General features: G+C 37.6%; 1 protein-coding gene across 5 annotated transcripts in view; it reads left to right on the top strand.

The window, feature by feature from the left end:
- Nucleotides 1-15,936, top strand: part of CADM2 (cell adhesion molecule 2) — a 537,220-nt gene extending 521,284 nt beyond the window's left edge. For all 5 annotated transcript variants that reach the window (XM_060770541.2, XM_060770543.2, XM_060770540.2 and 2 more), the window contains 2 exons: nucleotides 11,407-11,532; nucleotides 14,523-15,936. In XM_060770541.2, coding sequence (XP_060626524.1) covers nucleotides 11,407-11,532; nucleotides 14,523-14,641 — 245 coding nt within the window. In that variant the 3' untranslated portion in view covers nucleotides 14,642-15,936. The remainder of the gene's footprint in view (nucleotides 1-11,406; nucleotides 11,533-14,522) is intronic.
- The last annotated feature ends 3,734 nt before the right edge of the window (nucleotides 15,937-19,670 follow it).

Raw genomic sequence — 19,670 nt, 5'->3', positions numbered from 1 at the left:
ACATGGGCTTCTTTCCACTGTTCCCACTCAGAGGATGAGAAAAGCTTCTCGACCTGTCATCCAGAAGACTTGAAACTGTAGTGATGTCAGCTCCCTCTGCATAGAAATAGATCAGACAGATTAACCTTTTAGATTACTAACAAAGGTTTACCTATATCTATCTATCTATATAACAAAAGTCAAAGTTTGTATGTGGGTATGTTTGTGGCACCGTTCTGATTGGTTGCCACTGTGGTACAATTTGCATAAGGTCTCTGATTGGCCAGCCACAACACTCCAAGACTCCCAAGTGGCTGAGAAGGGAAAGGAAATTTGCATATGGTTTCTGATTGGCCAGCCTCAACAGGAGCCCCTGGTGGCACAGAGGGTTAAACCCCTGTGCCGGCAGGACTGGTCTCTGATTGGCCAGCAAAAAAAAAAACAAACTCCAACATTCTGAGGAAGCAGAGAGGGGGGGGAGGGCCTGAGGCTGTGGCTGCTTTCTAATTGGTTGCCACTGTGGTACAATTTGCATATGGTCTCTGATTGGCCAGCCTCAACAATGACAGAAGAACTTGGCACACAGACCCCCCCCCCCCCCAAGACCCACTCTACATCCTGGTGCTGTTTGAGAGAGGATAGACCACTGATGAAGTGACTTGCAGTACTTTAACTCACTTCCTTAGAGCACTGTGACCCACACCAATGACAGACCAGGACCAAACTTGGCATACAGAGGCCCAATAGCCCACTTTACAACCTGGTGTGGTTCAGGGCAGGATGGGCCACGAATGATGGGATTTGCAGTACCTTCACCCAGTTCACTTCCCACAGATCATTGTAGCCCCTACAAATCACAGACCAGACCCAAACTTGGCACACAGTACTAGTGACCCACTCTACATCCTGATACAGTTCTAAGGATGATGGACCATGGATGATGGGATTTGCAGTACCTTTGCTAACTTACTAAAACCACTGTGACCCTCATCCAATGACTGATCAAGACCAGAGTTGCCACACAGAGCTCCCATGACCCACTCTACATCCTGCTGCAGTTTGGAGGAGGGTGGACCATGGATGATGAAACTTGCTGTACCTTCACTCACTTTCTGAAAACAATGCAACCCTCATCCAGTGACCAATAAAAAACAAACTTGGCATACAGAAGCCCCATGACCCACTTTCTCTAATAACCCGGGCAGCACCAGGTCCCCAAGCTAGTCTATTATCTACATCTATAATAAAAGTCAATGTTTGTATGTATGTGGAGGACGTAGGTAGGGAGGTGTATGTGGCAGCTTTCTGATTGGCTACCACTGTGGTACAATTTGCATATGGTCTCTGATTAGCCAGCTACAACACTCCAGCATTCTCAAGTGGCTGAGAGGGGAAAGGAAATTTGCATATGGTTTCTGATTGGCCAGCCTCAACAGGAGCCCCTGGTGGCACAGAGGGTTAAACCCCTGTGCCGGCAGGACTGAAGACCCACAGGTCGCAGGTTCAAATCTGGGGAGAGTGCCAGCTCCTCATGCGGGGACATGAGAGAAGCCTCCCACAAGGATGGTAAAAGATAAAAATATCCTGGCATCCCCTGGGCAACATCCTTGCAGACAGCCAATTCTCTCACACCAGAAACAACTAGCAGTTTCTCAAGTCACTCCTGACACAACAAACAAACAAACAAAAAACATTCTAACATCCTACTGCAGTTTGGAAGAGGATGGACCATGGATGATGGGACTTGCAGTACCATCAGTCACTTTCTGAGACTGCTGTGACCATCATCCAATGACTTATCAAGACCAAACTTGGCACATAGACCTCTTATGACCCATTTTACGCCCTGGTGTGGTTCTATTTAACATTTTATTGATTTCCCCTTCAATCATTTCCCATATCATATGATTAAACACCCCTCTTTGTTCACAGCCGTGTCAACACCTATCCTTTATCCCTAGTACAATGCGTGAAAGTTGTGCAGGAGTTCTGTACCATTTTTGAAACATTTTCCTTCTTGCTTCCCTTAATACATTATACTTTTCTATTGCTATATTACTTATTTCCCTTTGGATGTCTTCCCTCTCAATGTCCATGTCCAAACTCCATGTTTAGATAATTTCCTCTATTATTTCTTCTTTTACTGTTATGATTTGGTCGTACAGATCTCCTGCCACTTTCTTCTCCCCTCTCAAACATTTCCTAATCACCTTCTCAAATGGACTATCCTGTTCTCTAATTTTTCCCCTCTGTCTAAAAATTTCCTGTCTTATAGCCGAGCTTTGAATCCAATTCCCTGACCCTATCCAATTCTGAATTTCTTTTTGTTCTACAGGGTTTCCATTCTCTGTATATAGATCATCTACTAACCTTTCCCCTCTACTTTCAATTAATCTCAATGTTCTGCCTATAATTTCATCATTATTATAATTCATTTGCCATATAGTTGCTATCTTATTCTCATTGCCTGGATTTAACTTCTTTTTTTCCACACTTTTACTGTTCCTTTAAAGGGTTCCTTAAGTTCTGTTTTCTCTCTCCTCTTCCATTCCCTAAATATTATTTCTTTTCCTTTAATATTATTTATTATCTTCTCCATATTTACTCATTTTTTCCGTATACTGTATTTCCAACAATCTTTGGATTTGAAATGCATCGTGATAGACTTCCAAACTTCGGATTCCCCAGCCTTCCTCTTCCTCTTTTGCATTTGTCCCTTATTCTGGGTCTTTTCCCGCCAACTGCCCATATTCTTATTCTTCTGCCCTATGTCTTTAATGTCTTCCTGTCTACTGTGTTTGGTAAGATTTGGAATAAATATAATAATTTCGGGATTATGAACATTTTCAATGCCCTTATTCTGTCCACTCTTTTAATGTTTTCCCTTCCCAGTTCTTAAGTTATTTCTCTATTACTTTCCACTTTTGTTTGTAATTCCCCTTAACTATACTCTTTGGATTTTTGTATATCCATACTCCTAAATATTTTAGCTTCTTTGATCCTAATTTTAATCCTAATGTTTTCCTAATCTCCAATTGTTCTTTTGGTGGGGTGTTAAGTCATAGTATCTCTGACTTTTTGATGTTAACAAATAATCCTGATATATTCTTAAACTCTTCCAATTTTTTATCATATATTTTATCATGATTAATGGTTGATTTGGAATAATCATTGCATCATCGACAAACAGATTCAGCTATATTTCTTCCTTTTTTCCTCCCTCCTTTTCTATTTTATATCCTGTCCACTTGGTGCTATTCCTAATCCTTTCAGCTAGTATTTCTATCGCTATTACAAATAAAGTAGGGGATAATGGACACCCTTGTTTTGTACCATTTAGAATGGGTATCTCTCCTGTCCTTCTGTTGTTAACCCTTACTCTTGCAGGTGCTATACAGTTGCTGCAATGTTTTACAAGAGTTTTCCCCCATATTCAACTGTTGACATACACATAACAGAAATGTATGATTGCCCTTATCAAAAGCTTTGTAAATGTCCAATTTAAGAATTCCAATTTTTCCTTATTCAAATTTGCATGATTCATTGCGATTACCACATTTTTTATTGGACCCCCAATTTTTCTTCCCTTCACAAATCCATATTGATCTTCTTTAATTATTTTTGGCATTATTGTTTCCAATCTTTTTGCTAATTTTTTTGTAAATATTTTGTAATCCTGATTACATAGACTAATAGGTCTGCATGACCCTCGTTGTGTTAATTCTCTTCCCATTTTGGTATAGTAATAATTTCTGATACCTTCCAGGTTTGTGGGACATTTTTGCTTAGTGTATATTTCATTAAACAACTCTGTTAAATGTGGTGCCAATTCTTCAATATATGCTTTGTAATATTCCGCTGGGAATCCATCTGCCCCTGGTGACTTAGCTCCCTTTAACCCTTTAATTAGCCTTAATATTTCCTGTTGTGTTATTGGTTGATTTAATAACTCTCTGTATTCCTCTGCAATATTTTCTCTAATGTTTAAGTTCCCTTGCACTACCCTCTCCTCCTTATATAAATCTTTATAATATTTTGCCATTATCTCCCTAATTTTACTTTGCTCCTCTTGTTCTCTCCCCTTTTCATATTTCAATTTCTTTACCCAGTTTTTTCCTGTTTCTTTTTCAAACAGTAAGCCATCCTCTTCATTGATTTTATATTCCAACTTTGATAATAACTTTTAACATATAGATACTTATTCATCATATTCATTTCCTCAAAAGCTTCTAATTGTTTTCTCTTCTCCTTTAATTCTATCCAGATCTTTCTATCCCTAGTTCTTTTATGTCTGTCCTGCAAGACTTCTATTTCTTTTAGTTTCTTATCTTGTTCATTCCTCCATCTCCTTCTGAGATTTGCCTCTAAACTTATACAGTGACCCCTTATCACAGCCTTGCTTGCATCCCAAATTATATCTTTAGTTACTTGTCCATTATCATTGGTCTCAAAATACTTGATTATTTCTTTCCTTATCATTTCATATTGATTGTGCCATTACTGCTCAAGCAGGGAGCTTTGCGATGGTAGAACAGAAGCTCTCCAAAGCTCTAGGTGCTCTTACTGTCTATTACAGGGAAAACCAGCTGATCCCTAACCCATCTAAAATACAGACATGTGCTTTTCATCTCAAGAACAGACAAGCATCCCGAGCTCTGAGGATCACCTGGAAAGGAATCCCATTGGAGCATTGCAGCGCACCCAAATACCTGGGAGTCACTCTGGACCGTGTTCTTACCTACAAGAAGCACTGCCTGAACATCAAGCAAAAAGTGGGTGCTAGAAACAATATCATACGAAAGCTGACTGGCACAACCTGGGGATCACAACCAGACACAGTGAAAACATCTGCCCTTGCGCTATGCTACTCTGCTGCTGAGATGTGTGGAACACATCTCACCACACTAAAACAGTAGATGTGGCTCTTAATGAGACATGCCACATGATCACAGGGTGTCTGCGCCCTACACCACTGGAGAAATTACACTGCTTAGCCAGTATTGCACCACTTGACATCCGCCGGGAAGTAGCAGCCAATAGTGAAAGGACCAAGGCAGAGACATCTCCAGCTCATCCCCTGTTTGGGTATCAGCCAGCACATCAACGACTTAAATCTAGAAATAGTTTTCTAAGATCTACAGAGACACTCGCCGGAACACCTCAGCAAGCGAGAGTCCAAAAGTGGCAGGCTCAAACCCTGAACCTCTACCAATGGCTGATACCCAATGAGAGACTCCCCCCTGGGCACACAGAAAACTGGGCGACTTGGAAGGCACTGAACAGACTGCGCTCTGGCACCACGAGATGCAGAGCCAACCTCAAGAAATGGGGCTACAAAGTGGAATCCACAACATGTGAGTGTGGAGAAAAGCAAACCACTGACCACCTGCTGCAATGCACCCTGAGCCCTGCCACATGCACAATGGAGGACCTCCTTGCAGCAACACCAGAGGCACTCCAAGTGGCCAGCTACTGGTCAAAGGACATTTAATCAACTACCAAACTCACAAATTTTGTATTTTCTCTGTTTGTCTGTTTTGTTCTGTTAGAAATGTAATATTATTATTATTATTATTATCTTTATTTGTACCCCGCTAGCATCTCCCGAAGGACTCAATACGGCTTACAAAGGCCAAGGCCTCAATTTTCAACATTTATTTTCAGAGGTATGCGATTCTGTGCAAACTGTGGGGATGTTGTGTTTTTTTCACTATTTTCTTTTATTGAATTCTTTTTCATGAGTCTTTCACTGGGTTATAATGGCAGTAAAAGGATTGGATGGGGTGTTGGGGGAAAATTCTGTGACTTTTAATCATACTCTCTTCCCAGAAATTATTGCAAGATTGTAGGACTGTCATTAACAAATCCTGGGTTTCTCCATTACTTTAAAACACATACTATTAGTTACTGTTTGCTTTAGTGTACATGCAATCTCCTGACTCAAGGGGTTTCTCACTGGGGTTGGAAGAGTATGAGAGGATTGGATAGGGGTGATTCTTGGTGTAGAATGGAGGTGAAAAGAGGGGAACAGGGTCCCTGCAGCTGTTAAACAGGGTGGGAGTTGCAAGGTGAATATGATTTTAGGTTTGGACCAACAGGCTGCACATGGAAGAGGAGGATGGATGAAATGGATCTGTCTTCTGTCTAAATAAAATTTAAAAATCCACATCCTTCTAGCAGCTAAAGAGAGTTGTTTGGTTTAGGGTACTATATTTAAAGTTCCTGGGCTCACTCATTCAATGGGTAGGAGAGGCAAAGAAGATTGGATGGGGGAACCGGCCAATGTAAGTTCAAGGGTAGTGATAAAATTGACAGACAAACAAGGAAATCTACTTGTTTATAGGCTAAGCATATTGGGAATAAAAATGAAATGGTAGTTACTGGTTGCTATGTGACAAAAATAATCTAATGCAGTGAACACATGGATATGGTAGAACACACTCTTTTGTTCTGGTGTTACTTCAGGTGGGGAAAATGTGTGTCTGTCAATACGCATTACTTCAGATAACAAGAGGTACATGTAATGCTAACAGGGGTCAAACCAGGGCAGAATATTGCACTCTGGAACTGAATTATTTTGCAGGTGTGCATGCAGCCCTATTTTGCCATGTTTACAGTAACTCAGCCTAAATCTTCCAACATCATACTAAAAAGAACTGTGCTCTTTATAGTTGTTACAAAAATACTACAAGAGAAAAATAAAAAATGCAGAGCAGACATATATGCATTTTGGAGAAAAACCTTCAAGTAGTCTCTAGAACAGTAGTTCCCAACCTTTTTTTTTTTTCTAAACCAGGGACCACTTTGACCAGGGATCACTCTCAAAACATTAGTACCAAAAGGGTTACAAATCTGTTTTTGGTCAGCTTTAGATTTGGTTTGGTTATTTGGGGTGCTGATTCAGAAAATTGCATTGGACAGACCATATCAACTCTAGTTTCTGATACAGACCAGATGTCATTCGGTAGTTGCCATCTCCTCACCCACAGAAAACCATATTTAATAATCTAGTTCTCATTATTGAGACTTTTTATGTACTTGGTTAATAATTGCAAGATTGATATCTTGTCCTGTATCACAGGATCCCAAGACAATATGCAAGTAAAATGAATTTAAATAGTTTGCAATTTAAATTTTAAAACAAAATCACCTAAGCAGATTAGAATCATACTTATACAATGTTCCAAGTTAAAGCAGGTTAAAAAGTCCTAAAACATTTTAAAATCATGTACATTCTGTGAGAACGTCTGCCTTGCTGAAGTCTTCAACCCCACTTGCACACTTTATGTCATGTTGCAACTTGGAGCTGCAGTGATGCCTTTTCACAAACACCAAATGAGATTTGATACAGAATCTAGCAACAGCTTTCTTCTCAAAAACTGTTCATAATAATATAATAAAACTTTATTTATTTTCCGCTCTATCCTCCAAAGGGACTCAGGGCGGATTCATGGCACAATCCTTCAGAGTTACCATTAGCCTCTTGAGTCCATCTAGGATTAGTGCACTCCTTACTTGATCACTGAATTTTGGTGTTAAACCATCTACTGGCAAAATTGTAATTGAGCCATTGTGTTTTCCATTTTGTAATAATGCATTTAATATTTCTCCATCAGACATTTATTATTTTGCTGGGGGAAGGGGGGCTGCTGAGTGGTTTTTGGTGTTACAATGTTACTACCCAATTGTTTTGTCAATTCCTTAGTCCTCATGATGATTTTTGTTTTGATAGACCTTTCAGAAATAAGTGTGTTTAATTTGAGATGAGACATTGAAATGGTACCCTGATGGAAATTTTAGATACTTCTGTCACTTCTGGAGGCAGGACATTTCCATATAATTTATTAAGTGTGTGACAGAGAAAGTGGCAAATACTTTATGACTAACAATGATTATGTTTTTTTTAACATAACTTTTGCACCACAATGAATATATACTGAGTGTTTACTATATTGACTATCTTGTGTGCACAGAGGGTAAGAAGCCTGATAAGTTTCATTTCAAGTTCAAAACAAAATGGGGAAAATCAAAGGGTCTGAACACTTCTTTAAGGCAATGTACCTTGAACAACCCGCTCATATGAAAAATATTGTTTATATGTATGATCTAGCTTTCTATATTATGTTAAAATTTAGTTTGTTCACACTGCAATGCTGTACACAATTAGCTTGGAATAATCCTAGTTGAAAACAATAAGACTTAGAATGGGCTGCACTGGAGAGCTATGATTTTTAGAGTTTCCTTTTATAAACTTCATTATATTGATTAGGTGTTTAACGACTCTTCAAAATCAGCCTTGCAATATAAAATCATTTAAAGTGTGTGTGTGTGTGTGTGTGTGTGTGTGTGTGTGTGTATGAATGACTAGCGTAAGCATCAGATGCTTAGGAATTTTATAGTTCTGTGTATTAGAAAAACTCATTGTTTCAATTTTGGATTTTATTAATGGCCCCACTAGAAAATGTGTAAGGACGAGGATAAACTACAATTCTCTTCTTCATCTATATTTGCCCCCAAATTTTGCCAGTACTTAAAATTGGACATGTTAGGAATCTGTTCCAAGTTTGGTCCAGATCCATCATCAGTTCGGTTCACAATGCTCCCTGCATGTAGGTAAACTATACCTCCCAACATTCAAGGTCAATTCCCTCCAAGCTCCCCCACCCCCAGTAATTTAAGTTGGTCATGTTGATTACATGTCTCAAGTTTGATCAAGATCTATGATGGTTGGGTTCACAGTGTTTTCTGGATATGGGTGAACTATAACTCCCAACATACATGGTCAATTCCCTCCAAAACCCTCCAGTATTTTCTGTTGGTCATGGGGGGGGGGGTGTCTGTGTGATTATTTTGGTCCAGATCTGTTGTTGGCGGCAGTCAAAGGGCTCTCTGGATATGGGAGCAGTCTTGGAAATTGCATGCCCACAAACATCATACAAACTTATTTTCACTTTTAATAGATAGGAGAAATAAAGTTGATTTCACATGATATTGGAATGGTATGTGCGTGACAAAAGGAAGTACTAAGGGATTGTCTCTTACTTGATGGGCTGCTGTGAAGCCACTGGCATCAGGTCTGAGTTTCAGGACTCCTACCTTGGAGCTGCCCAACCATGGTTTATAGCTATGTAAGAAACCCCCCCCCCCCCTTCTTTTGCATTTTTAAATAACATGCCTCAACAGATTTTAAAAAATGTTTTTTTAAAAAAAAAATGCTTTTTTCTCCTTATCATAAACCTGCTTGCTAATTTGGATGACCATTGTTTTTTGGGGGGTTTTTTTCATATAAAGCAGAGCCATTTCCAAATATAGGTGAAAATATCTCCTGAAAGGGAAATGTCCATAATGTTTACTTATGAATCAGTTAAGAGATTCGCATGTGTTCCTATGTTAATAAGAACATGTTAATCTTCGCAGAAGGGTTGTGTGTTTGTAGCTGCAGCATTTTTAAGGTTTTGAAAAATACTAGCATTGAATTCCTTTCCTGCTTTCATTTGTTATTGATTCATAGAGTTTGAAAAGACTAAAAGGGCCATCCAGACAAACCTCTGCATTCGATTGATTGATATACTGAATTATGAATGTTTCCATTTCATTTATCCAAAACTCTGTTAACTCTAAGAAACACTGACGCCATCAACTCCATTCAAATGGTATTTTCATTGGCTATGTTTTTTCACAAAGGGAAGGCCTCTAAAAGAGAGTTAAAAGAATTTAAATGGATGGGGGGATGGAGGTGTATCAACTAGGCTTGGGCGGTTTCGTTCGTTAATTTCGTAATTCGTTATAAATTCATATTTAAATTAGCTTACGATCCAATATTGAGCCATGCAGGAATAGTGTGAGGAGTAAATTAGATTCGAAACATTTTTTTCAATTTATTTCGTAATTATTTCGTAATTATTTCGTAATTATTTCGTAATTATTTCGTAATTATTTCGTAATTATTTTGGCATGTCTGGTGCAAGTTTTATAGTTGTTTGTTTTATCACACCAACAGTCAACAACAGAGGGAGAGGGAAGCTTCAGAAGTTCCCCCTCTCCCATTTGGAGGTTTTTTTTAGCATATTGCACAATCGCGTCCGCCATTAATGAATCGATTCGTAATTATACGAAGTTTCGTATATTTTGAAATTTTTAAAAGGAAAATTTCGGAATTATTAAAAAAAATGAAACGCAAGGCCCCCTAAAAACAAAACGAATTTAGAACCAAATTTTTCCATGGTTACCCAAGCCTAGTGTCAACCAGTCCTGGACAGGGTTATACTCCCACTGAAAGACTGTGTCTGCAGCTTGGGAGTGCTCCTGGATCAATCTCTCCAAATGTCAGCCCAGGAAGATGCAACAATGTTTACTATGAGCTTTGGCCGATATGCCAGCTACACCTCTTCTTGGATTTGGAGAACCTTAAGATGGTAGTGCACGCACTGGTAATCTCAAGGTTGGACTTCTGCAATGTGCTTTACATTGGCCTACCTTTGTACCAAGTATGGAAACTCCAGCTAACTCAAAGTATGGCAGCCACATTGATTACGGAAACATCCAGGCATAAACATATGTATTTTACAGAAATTCTTTGATCTATCTTTTATGGAGCTGAATTTTAATGTGTCTTTGTAGAATTTTTATTGTATTTGTTTGTTTTAAACTGTGCTGTGATCCACCTCAAGCTGTAGGGAGATCTGGGTAAGAAATAAGACGACGACAACAACAACTGTTATTATTAAATCCTGTGGTGTTTCTAATTTCAGAGCACAGAAGACAAAAAAAAAGACCTAATGTATTGTTGAGAACCATTTGAATTTACTCACTTCAGCATTAATCAGATAACTGCTTTCAATTCACAGACTAGCACTTGAGAATGAATGATGCTCTTTAAGGATGTGTGTGCATTTATCTTACCAAATTCATGCAGACTCAGCCATCTGCAGAAGAACTTGCTCAGTTACACTTTGTGTCTCACTCTTTCTTCTTCTTCTTATTATTATTATTTCAAGTGCAAAAGAATAGGATTGACAAAAGGAGAATATATATGAGATCCCACTGAGAATCTGCCCTATAAATAATGTATTATGCAGACACTATTCTGCTGATTCTATCTGATCCCCAATTCTCAGTTCCTTGTTTTTGCTTCTAAAAATAGTTGCAACCAGATTTTTCAGTTGTAAAGTGAGGAGGACAAAACCACAAAACCTTCCCTTGTAATAACTTCTGATAGAGATTCCTCCCACTTTTTATACTGTGAAATCCTCAGGGATTAAACAATCTTGGACTACAAGTAGTGCTGTATTTATGATAAGATAGTAAGGAATGGACTCAGGGAATAACTTCTTTGCATATTTAAAATATGCCTCTTTTTTTGTAAAGCCAAACAATTGTTTTAACTTCCGAATAATGTATCATATTATCTTTTTCTCCCTCTCTTAGACCCCAATGGCTACCCTGGACCAACTGGAACGGATCATGCTGTTATAGGAGGGATTGTGGCTGTAGTTGTCTTCGTCACACTATGTTCTATTATTCTGCTTGGCCGATATTTGGCAAGACATAAAGGTAGGCTAGATTTATTTGGAGTGCTTGTTTGATAGCAATATTTCCTAACGATTAGTTTTACTCTGAAACACACTCTCTCTCACACACACTCTTCTTGGTTCCTTGGAATTCACGTGAGATAATGGAGCATTCTTTTTCTTTCCCTTGAGGTCCAATTTTTTACTCAATTTTACAGTTGGATTAGTTGTACCAAAATAATGTCTAGCAATTTCCCAAGGTCGTGCAGAGAGTCAGTGACTAGACAGTAAAAAAAAGATAGGCCAGGATATTGAGCTATGCAGGAAAGTTACAGGTTTTTTTTTTTAAAAAATCACGTTATAAGAGCATTCTATGTAAAATGAGCAAGAGGCAAGTCAATGTTAATCTCAAACTGAAACATGTATTTTTAATACAAATGATGACCTGATAAAATATTGCTGGCATTCTGTTATGAAATTGTAAACCAAGTGACAATTGCATGGTTTAAGCTTGCAACATAGCACAACAATCCATATTCTCAGCAAAGGAATGCTGTCACAGATATGCCTTTGGGCACATTGAACAAGCACAGTGAGCAGTGTGGTTGTTTCAAAGTGATTGTGAGGCACAACAGCATGGAACTTTGCAAGATAAGCTGCCCCTGCAGAATGGCAATGTAAGGAGAGTGGTGGCATTAGCCTCCCACAGAGCCATTGTGGACTGGTCATCCAGTATATATAGAACACACTGATTGCATGACTTTTGGGGTGCCCCATTGTGTGGTGGAGCCTGTGATATGCCATAGGATGCCTTGTCATCCAGTATATATAGAACACACTGGTTGCATGACTTTTGTGGTGCCCCATTGTGTGGTGGAGCCCATGATGTGCAATAGGATGCCTTGTGTGATGCCCCATTATGCAGTGAAACATCCCTTTGTTCAACAGGACATCTTTAATGGCACTTCATTGTGGATTGCACACCGTAGTGGAGTATTATGGCAGCAAGATAGATCTATCACCATATAGTTACACCTCATCTAATTGTGCAGCATCTTGGCCACTTGTATTTTGAAGTCCTTGCAGTTTCAACTTCTTACAGGAAATTTAATTTATTGTGCCAGTTTTTCCTCCTGTGTCAGGAGCAACTTGAGAAACTGCAAGTCGCTTCTGGTGTGAAAGAATTGGCCATCTGCAAGGAAGTTGCCCAGGGGATGCCTGGATGTTTTGTGGGAGGCTTCTCTCATGTTCCCACATGGGGAGCTGGAGCTGACAGTGGGAGCTCATCCGCGCTCTCCCCGGATTTGAACCTGCTATACAATTCAGTTCCATTACAATAGCCAATGCCTAATAAATTTATCAATAGAGATATTTTCCAATGAAAGACCAAAAGTTAATCAACCCAGGCTTTATGCAGATTGAGAAATGTATTATAGTTGAGATGCTGCAAGAGACTCATAGCTATAATGACCTAGCTACACTCTGCTCAGATCTGATCCCCCTAAAACTCACCTTAAAAGACAAGTAGACATACTGTGCAGTGTCAAACCTTTCATCCCGGTAAACCATGGCACAATAGACTAAATAGGGACTCAAGGTTGTATTACAATTCAACACATTGCAATTGGGATGGGCTAGATGTATCATTCTTCAACATCGAACTTACCAATTCACCAGCACAGCTCAGGTCCATCACAGTATTTACATGCATGGCAATCATAAATGTGATCACAAAAAATATAGCCTACAACTGCCTAACAGGATGCCGGTTTTTTAAATTTCTAAATTATTATTCATTCCACAATATTTGATACATATTGATTCAACTATTTAAGACTGTTCTTTTTTACACACACACATATATAAACACACACACACTTTATAAAAGGTCAACCATTCGACAACATTTGCATTGCTTTCTGGTATGTGACAACATGTTAGTTTTGGCAAGGAAGAAGCCTATTTAGCTTGTTTCTAAGCCTCATAATGGAAGGCAGAAAGCTGCACAGCATCTATACCAATAAGAAATCTGTTCATGTACTTTAGAATAAGCACCTACTAAAGTGTGTTTCCTTTTTCCCCTGCTGTTTGAAACAGCATGCTAGGCAAAGCTCTTGGCCCTGGTTCACAATGGTTATTTGCTCGGCTAATTCATTATAACTAATAAATAATGTTTCTTTTAATTTAACAAGAAAAGATCCAAATCATTTGAGCAATCTAGTTCCAAATGTCATACCTACGTTCTAACTCTCTTGGGGAGAACAGCACTCATGTAATGACATTCTTCCATTGGCTGAAAATTGGCTGTTTCAAACATCACTGACTATAAATATATTTCAGCATAGATCTTAGCTTTACGATGCAGGCAAATAAATTATGACAAATTACCTACTGCTGTGCTAGAGTTATAGAACATAATAGGAACTGCAGAATCAGCATATGTAGATAGGTAGGCACAAATATTTAAGATTAGAGTCTATAGCAATATTCCTAATGTAAGTAGCAAATATTTCACAGTGCGAATCTGGTGTAGCTATAGGAGAGCACAGCTCATCCTGTGTTAAATTTGTCTTTAGTCTCTTTATCTCAATTGGGAAGTTATACTCAATTAACATTTCCCCATTGAAAGCAATAAGATTTTCAAAGTACAATTTTGAATTTGTAAGATGTGCTGCAATTCAGTTGGCTGAATTAAATAGATAAAGTGCCTGTCCTTTGTATCACAAAGGAAGAAAAATAATTAGAAGGCATTTCCCTCCAAAGCTTCTTGTTAATGAATTCATGACAACTTAAAATACAACAGGCCCTTTCTGTGCTACTGGTGTGTACTTTTCATGATCCAAGGGACTATAGATCGCAATTACTAATTTCCTAAATTAGAATATGCAACCTGTAAAACGTTCATGTTTCAACATGGCATGACATTTACATTCCATCTCACCAAGACCAATTAGTCTTCTCTTAGAGGACCACATTTGAAAAGCAGCCAAAGGTATCAAAGCCCTAACCTTTTCATCACATTGTTTTTTGCAGGAACATATTTAACAAATGAAGCTAAAGGAGCTGAAGATGCACCTGATGCGGATACAGCCATTATCAATGCAGAAGGCAGCCAAGTCAATGCAGAAGAGAAGAAAGAATACTTCATATAGATGCAGACTTAGGATCTTGAGTATTACTCGCCAGGCTGACTGCTGGAGAAAACTGGCTCTCGTCTTTCAGAATTAATTTCTCCCATCTTTTTCCTACCTTTATTAATGCACACAATTGCTTTCAGTAGCCAGTTTATACCAACAATCAGCCATGGACAGCATTTTTCTTTAATTATTGTACCATTCATAATGCAGGACATTTCTTATTGCCTAATAATCCATATCCATTGTTCTCTTAACATACAGTGCTTGAATATACAGCCTTAACAATTTTAATCATCATCAGTTCATGTTCATTTTTATACATTTTTTTAAACAGTGATATACAACTTATTTTCTGTCTTCTTTTACCATATGGTCCTTACCGGTATTGCACCAACCATTTTCATAGCAAATGTTGTTAGGTGAGGACCCCAATGTACTTACATAAAACATTACAAGTAAGATTAGAGGTTTACAAAGAATGTTTTATATATGTCTATAATTCAAAGGCAACCTAGTTTTGAATCCTTATGCCCTAAGAAACACCAACTGAAAGCATTCTAGTGTAATTTCTTACATGTTTTCAACTGACAGCAAAGGGGTGTGAACAAAACTTTTATTTTAATTGCACATTTGGTACTAAAGCAGCGTCTGGGTGGTAACCACATCATGCAGTCTGTTTATACAGAATCCAATGAGGATTATGTAACTGAATCTTGAAAACGTTTGTCCCGTTTTTTTTTTACTGCTTTTACAAGCATAAAGACTTCCATGTCTATTTCTGTAATTTTTATTTTGATTTTAATTTATTTGCTTCTCATGGGTTCACCTGCCTACTCAAATTGGACATGTTCATGGGGCACAGCTGCAAGACATTTTAGTATCTGTATATAGTGAATATAATAAATCCAATTAAACATTATTTGATACATATTTAACTTTTGGGGCTGTAGGTAAGTCAGTCACAAGTAAGCATTTTCTAATGTCCATATATCCCTTTAGATATGACTTAAATTAATATTCTGAGTAGATAACATGTATTAGTACTTTTTGTCTGTATGTCCTAGCACTGTTCAACAGCAAACTTTTCTAGCTCCAGTTAATTTTTCTTTGTTATACAATGGAAGCACAATGTTATATGGAAAGGTAGTTTTAAGCTAACAACCAGTGCACAGCCTCAGGTTTTAAATTACAACCACATTAATGATTAATGATTAAGTTGCTAAAATTTTAATATATTATTTGGCAGTTCTAGAGCTGCTTATCAATGTTGGATTTGCCAAAACACAAACAATGAAGTGTTACAACAGAAAGCTCTATGTTTTGTGTATGCGGTAAATGGACTAATTCTTTATATTAAATTCCTGTCTATGCATTTTGTGAGGTACAAACTTATGTCACGGTGAATGATAGAGAATATCTGCCATGCTTTTAGCTCCATAGTAAAGACCTCTGTTTGAGAGAATTCTCAAAATGTGGGGTAAAATGACAGCTTTTTAAAAAAGAGTATCAAGATGCTCAAGCTAACGTAATGAAGGTTGATTGGCTAAATTCCTCCTCAAGAAAAAAAGAAATGAAATATCACCAGATGAGCTTTTACTTACCAGTCCCAAGTCAGAAAAATAAATTCAGTAGAGACTGTCATTGTTCTTCTAAGTACTGCACCTTTTAAAAAAGACTATTTCTATATGGTTGCTATTACTAGTGAAGTCTAAAAGCATTATGGCCTATTGTAAAGGATTATCTCCTGGGATTTATTTTTTGCGTGGGGAGGGAGGAGGGTGGGTAGCATTTGAATATGACATCATGTGTCGCAGTAAATGGAAATCAAAGGTGTTGTGTCAAATTATTTATCAAAAGGGTATAACCTTTTAAGGACAATAGTAGTTTTTAAATTGTTTTTGTTGAGGAAAAAAATACCTTGTTAATTTCTATGAGAAAAAAGAGAGAGAGACCATCAATCAAGCAGCACTTTTTCAAAGTATACAGAACATAAATAATATGATGTGGTTGAGTGTTAACATAATAAATCATATACAGTATGACATTTTAAAAAAATACGTCTGCATTGATGTGATTGCATGCTTGTTTTTACAGTTCACTCCAGATCATCTGTGGAAAAAAATGCAATAATATGCTATAATCTAGTATGGTAGTTTGAGAGAATCAGGTAGCAGCTACTAGGCACATTGAAGCTAGTATAGGTTTACAACATAGTCATGTCTTTCAAGGAATACATTTGTTTAAAAATAAACTGGCAAAAAGGAAATAAGTTTATTACTACTGGGGGAAAATGTATTTGTCACAGCAGTTAGCTGTAGCTACTATTTCAAAAACCGATTTGTTGTGTAAGTGTCCAAGCCAGCAAAGCACTTAACTCGTGTTTAAATGCCTTGCTGCATTAGGATTGTTTACCTAATTCACATGCACATTACTGCTGTATTTACTCATTTATGAATTCTTTCAAAAATCCATTTTGCTTAATTTTTTATAGAAATGCTGCTTACATTATCTACCTGTTCTTCACTGTGAAGTGAGATTTTCAGGCATTTGGGCATCTTCAGATGTAACCATTTCAAAGTGTCTTGTCAGTGTAGCATAAAAATGGAACTTCAAAAAAGTAGATAAGAATTGGACTGTTAACATTTTCTTTTCTGCTGGGTTGTTGACAATTTGTGGGGGTGGGTGGGGGTGGGTGGGAGGGGCATATGAAGGCGCCTCCAGGTGTTATTTGCAACAGGCCAATGGGCAGTTGTTAAATGAAGGGAGCATTCTGGCCTTATCACCACTTTCTGTTACCTACATTCACCCAGTTAAATCAGAGGTTCTCAAACTCTCTTTAAGAGAAAAGGGGGGCTTTTGGAATAATACTTCCTCTGCAAAATGATACATTCCATAAATGAAACAGACGTTTAATATAATGTTCCTTACTTTTCTGATATTTCTCCAATCATTTCTTTCTGGTGGATTCAGCCCTGTCTTTGGCTTTAGCGTAAGTATTAGCAATATTATACCAGGATGCTTCCACTATAAATAATATTACATTTTCTTAATATTATTTTGATATGAATGGAATTCACTTATCATATCAAAAATGCTCTTCAGTATGGAGCTGTGAATGCTAGCCATGATGGCTTGCATCAATATCCTTGAATGTTTATGGATGCTGCTTTACAAGTATTAACACCAAAGTAGATCTCAATTGTTCTGTAACCTAGTTTGGTGACTTTCTAGCCAGTAGAGATTGGGAAAAATAGGCCAAAGGCAACAAGAGAAAGTGTGGGTAGAAATGGCTGGTTTGGTTTGTTATTACAAAAGTTTCAAGGTGTAGTCCTTTCTTATTACCAACTTGCCACATTGCCACATACCTTGCCTTGAGCTAGTCTACTAGGTCATAAGAAAGAGATACATTTAAAGAACTATACACTAATACACACATTCAAACTTTGCTTCATTTGTAGTTGTAATAACTGATGAGTTCTTCTTTCGTGTAAATATGGTCCTGGTTTGAGAACCCCTGGTTTAGATAAATGTACTGGGTGTGAGGTACTAACATGCTAAGGAAGCACTTAATTGACATAAGATATATAAAGGTATAAATAATAGTGCCATGGAAGCATTGAAGGAAAACAGAAAACACAACTGTTTTCACTGAGGATATTTGATCCAAGTCTTGAGTTTTGGCCATTTTACTTGTTATTTTCTTTTGCATTCATCACCATTCCTTTATTTTAAAAGAAAATAATATGACATCTCAGGTGCATCATCTTTCCATTCTTAAATGTCATTAGCAAATCCAAGAAGCAACTGAAGGAAACTGATACATGATCTGATGCGTAGAGATCAGCCTTTTTTACTTTCCTGGAAGACAAGTCATCTTGCACTACGATTCCTGATACAAAGATCACAAGAAGAAAACGGATAATTCTGAATTAACAAGTCAAGTGGACATTTTGAGTATGTTCATCATGATGTAGGATGTCTATCTATCTAAGTCTCTCAGTGAGAAGAATTGAGAGAAACTTATATAATTTTAATTGTAAAAGCACTGAAGTTACCATGTACACTAAAGTACATCAGGTATTTAATCATGACAGTGTGGTTACATGTGCTTCCACGTGACATTGCAGTTATAGTGTAATTTAGTGCCACTTATTATAAAGTGTTACCAAAAGGGGGGGGGGGGACAAATCTTACCTTTACTATTTTGAGAAACAGTAATTCCTATGAAGTCAAAAAACCAAACTGCCATGGTCATGCAACATTTTTCTCCAAACTGTCCTAAATTCTTCCAAGGATCCTATCTTCTCATTCATTAGAACTGATAATATAAAACAAACACATCAAGATTTTTTTTAAAAAAAAATAAATAAAAGTCAGCTGCTCAAAAATTCAGATCAAGCTATAAAGCAGAAATAACTTGAGTAATGCTTTTGCTTAAGTGGCACAAAGTACACACTAAAAACTATGCAAAAATATAGGTGATGACAGTGTACTTACATGTAAGTATCTTGTACTCTTTCTGTATGGAAAATGGAAACCCTTGTATTTATAATATGCATTTTGATTATTTCATAAGGAAGGAAATTAGAGTTTGCAGTTACAAGAGTGAACTATAAAAATACTTATAGAGCAGTTGTCTTTAAATATGTATGTATTCCCCTACTGCTTCTAACTGATTTTTCATTTATTGTCAGCCATACTTTCTTTGAAACCCAACAACCACTCCATTTTGCCCTTCTTTTTGTTTGGATCCCAAGAGGTTCCTTCCAGACACCATTAGGGCAAGGATTTCTGTTCTGCTAATAGCTTTGCTGCCATCACTTTGCCTGGGAACACTGCTCAGTAATCTATTTCTAGCCCAACAGTAAAAGGTCACTCTTTTTATCTTCCTTGAGGGAACCTTGCATGCTAAGATGTTGAGAAGTATTGCTATTTGCCCTGGTATTTTTAGCATGAACAATGGAAGGCGAACCACAGAAAGAGCTGCATTCTCTTGACCCCTATTTCGCTGAATCACCTCACTTGGAATTTCTGCTGTTTATTT

This window comes from Anolis sagrei, chromosome 3 (genome assembly GCF_037176765.1).
Source record: "Anolis sagrei isolate rAnoSag1 chromosome 3, rAnoSag1.mat, whole genome shotgun sequence".
NCBI classification, from domain to species: Eukaryota; Metazoa; Chordata; class Lepidosauria; order Squamata; family Dactyloidae; genus Anolis; species Anolis sagrei.
Note: the sequence above shows the minus strand (reverse complement) of the source record. Positions and strands in the feature narration are given on the sequence as shown.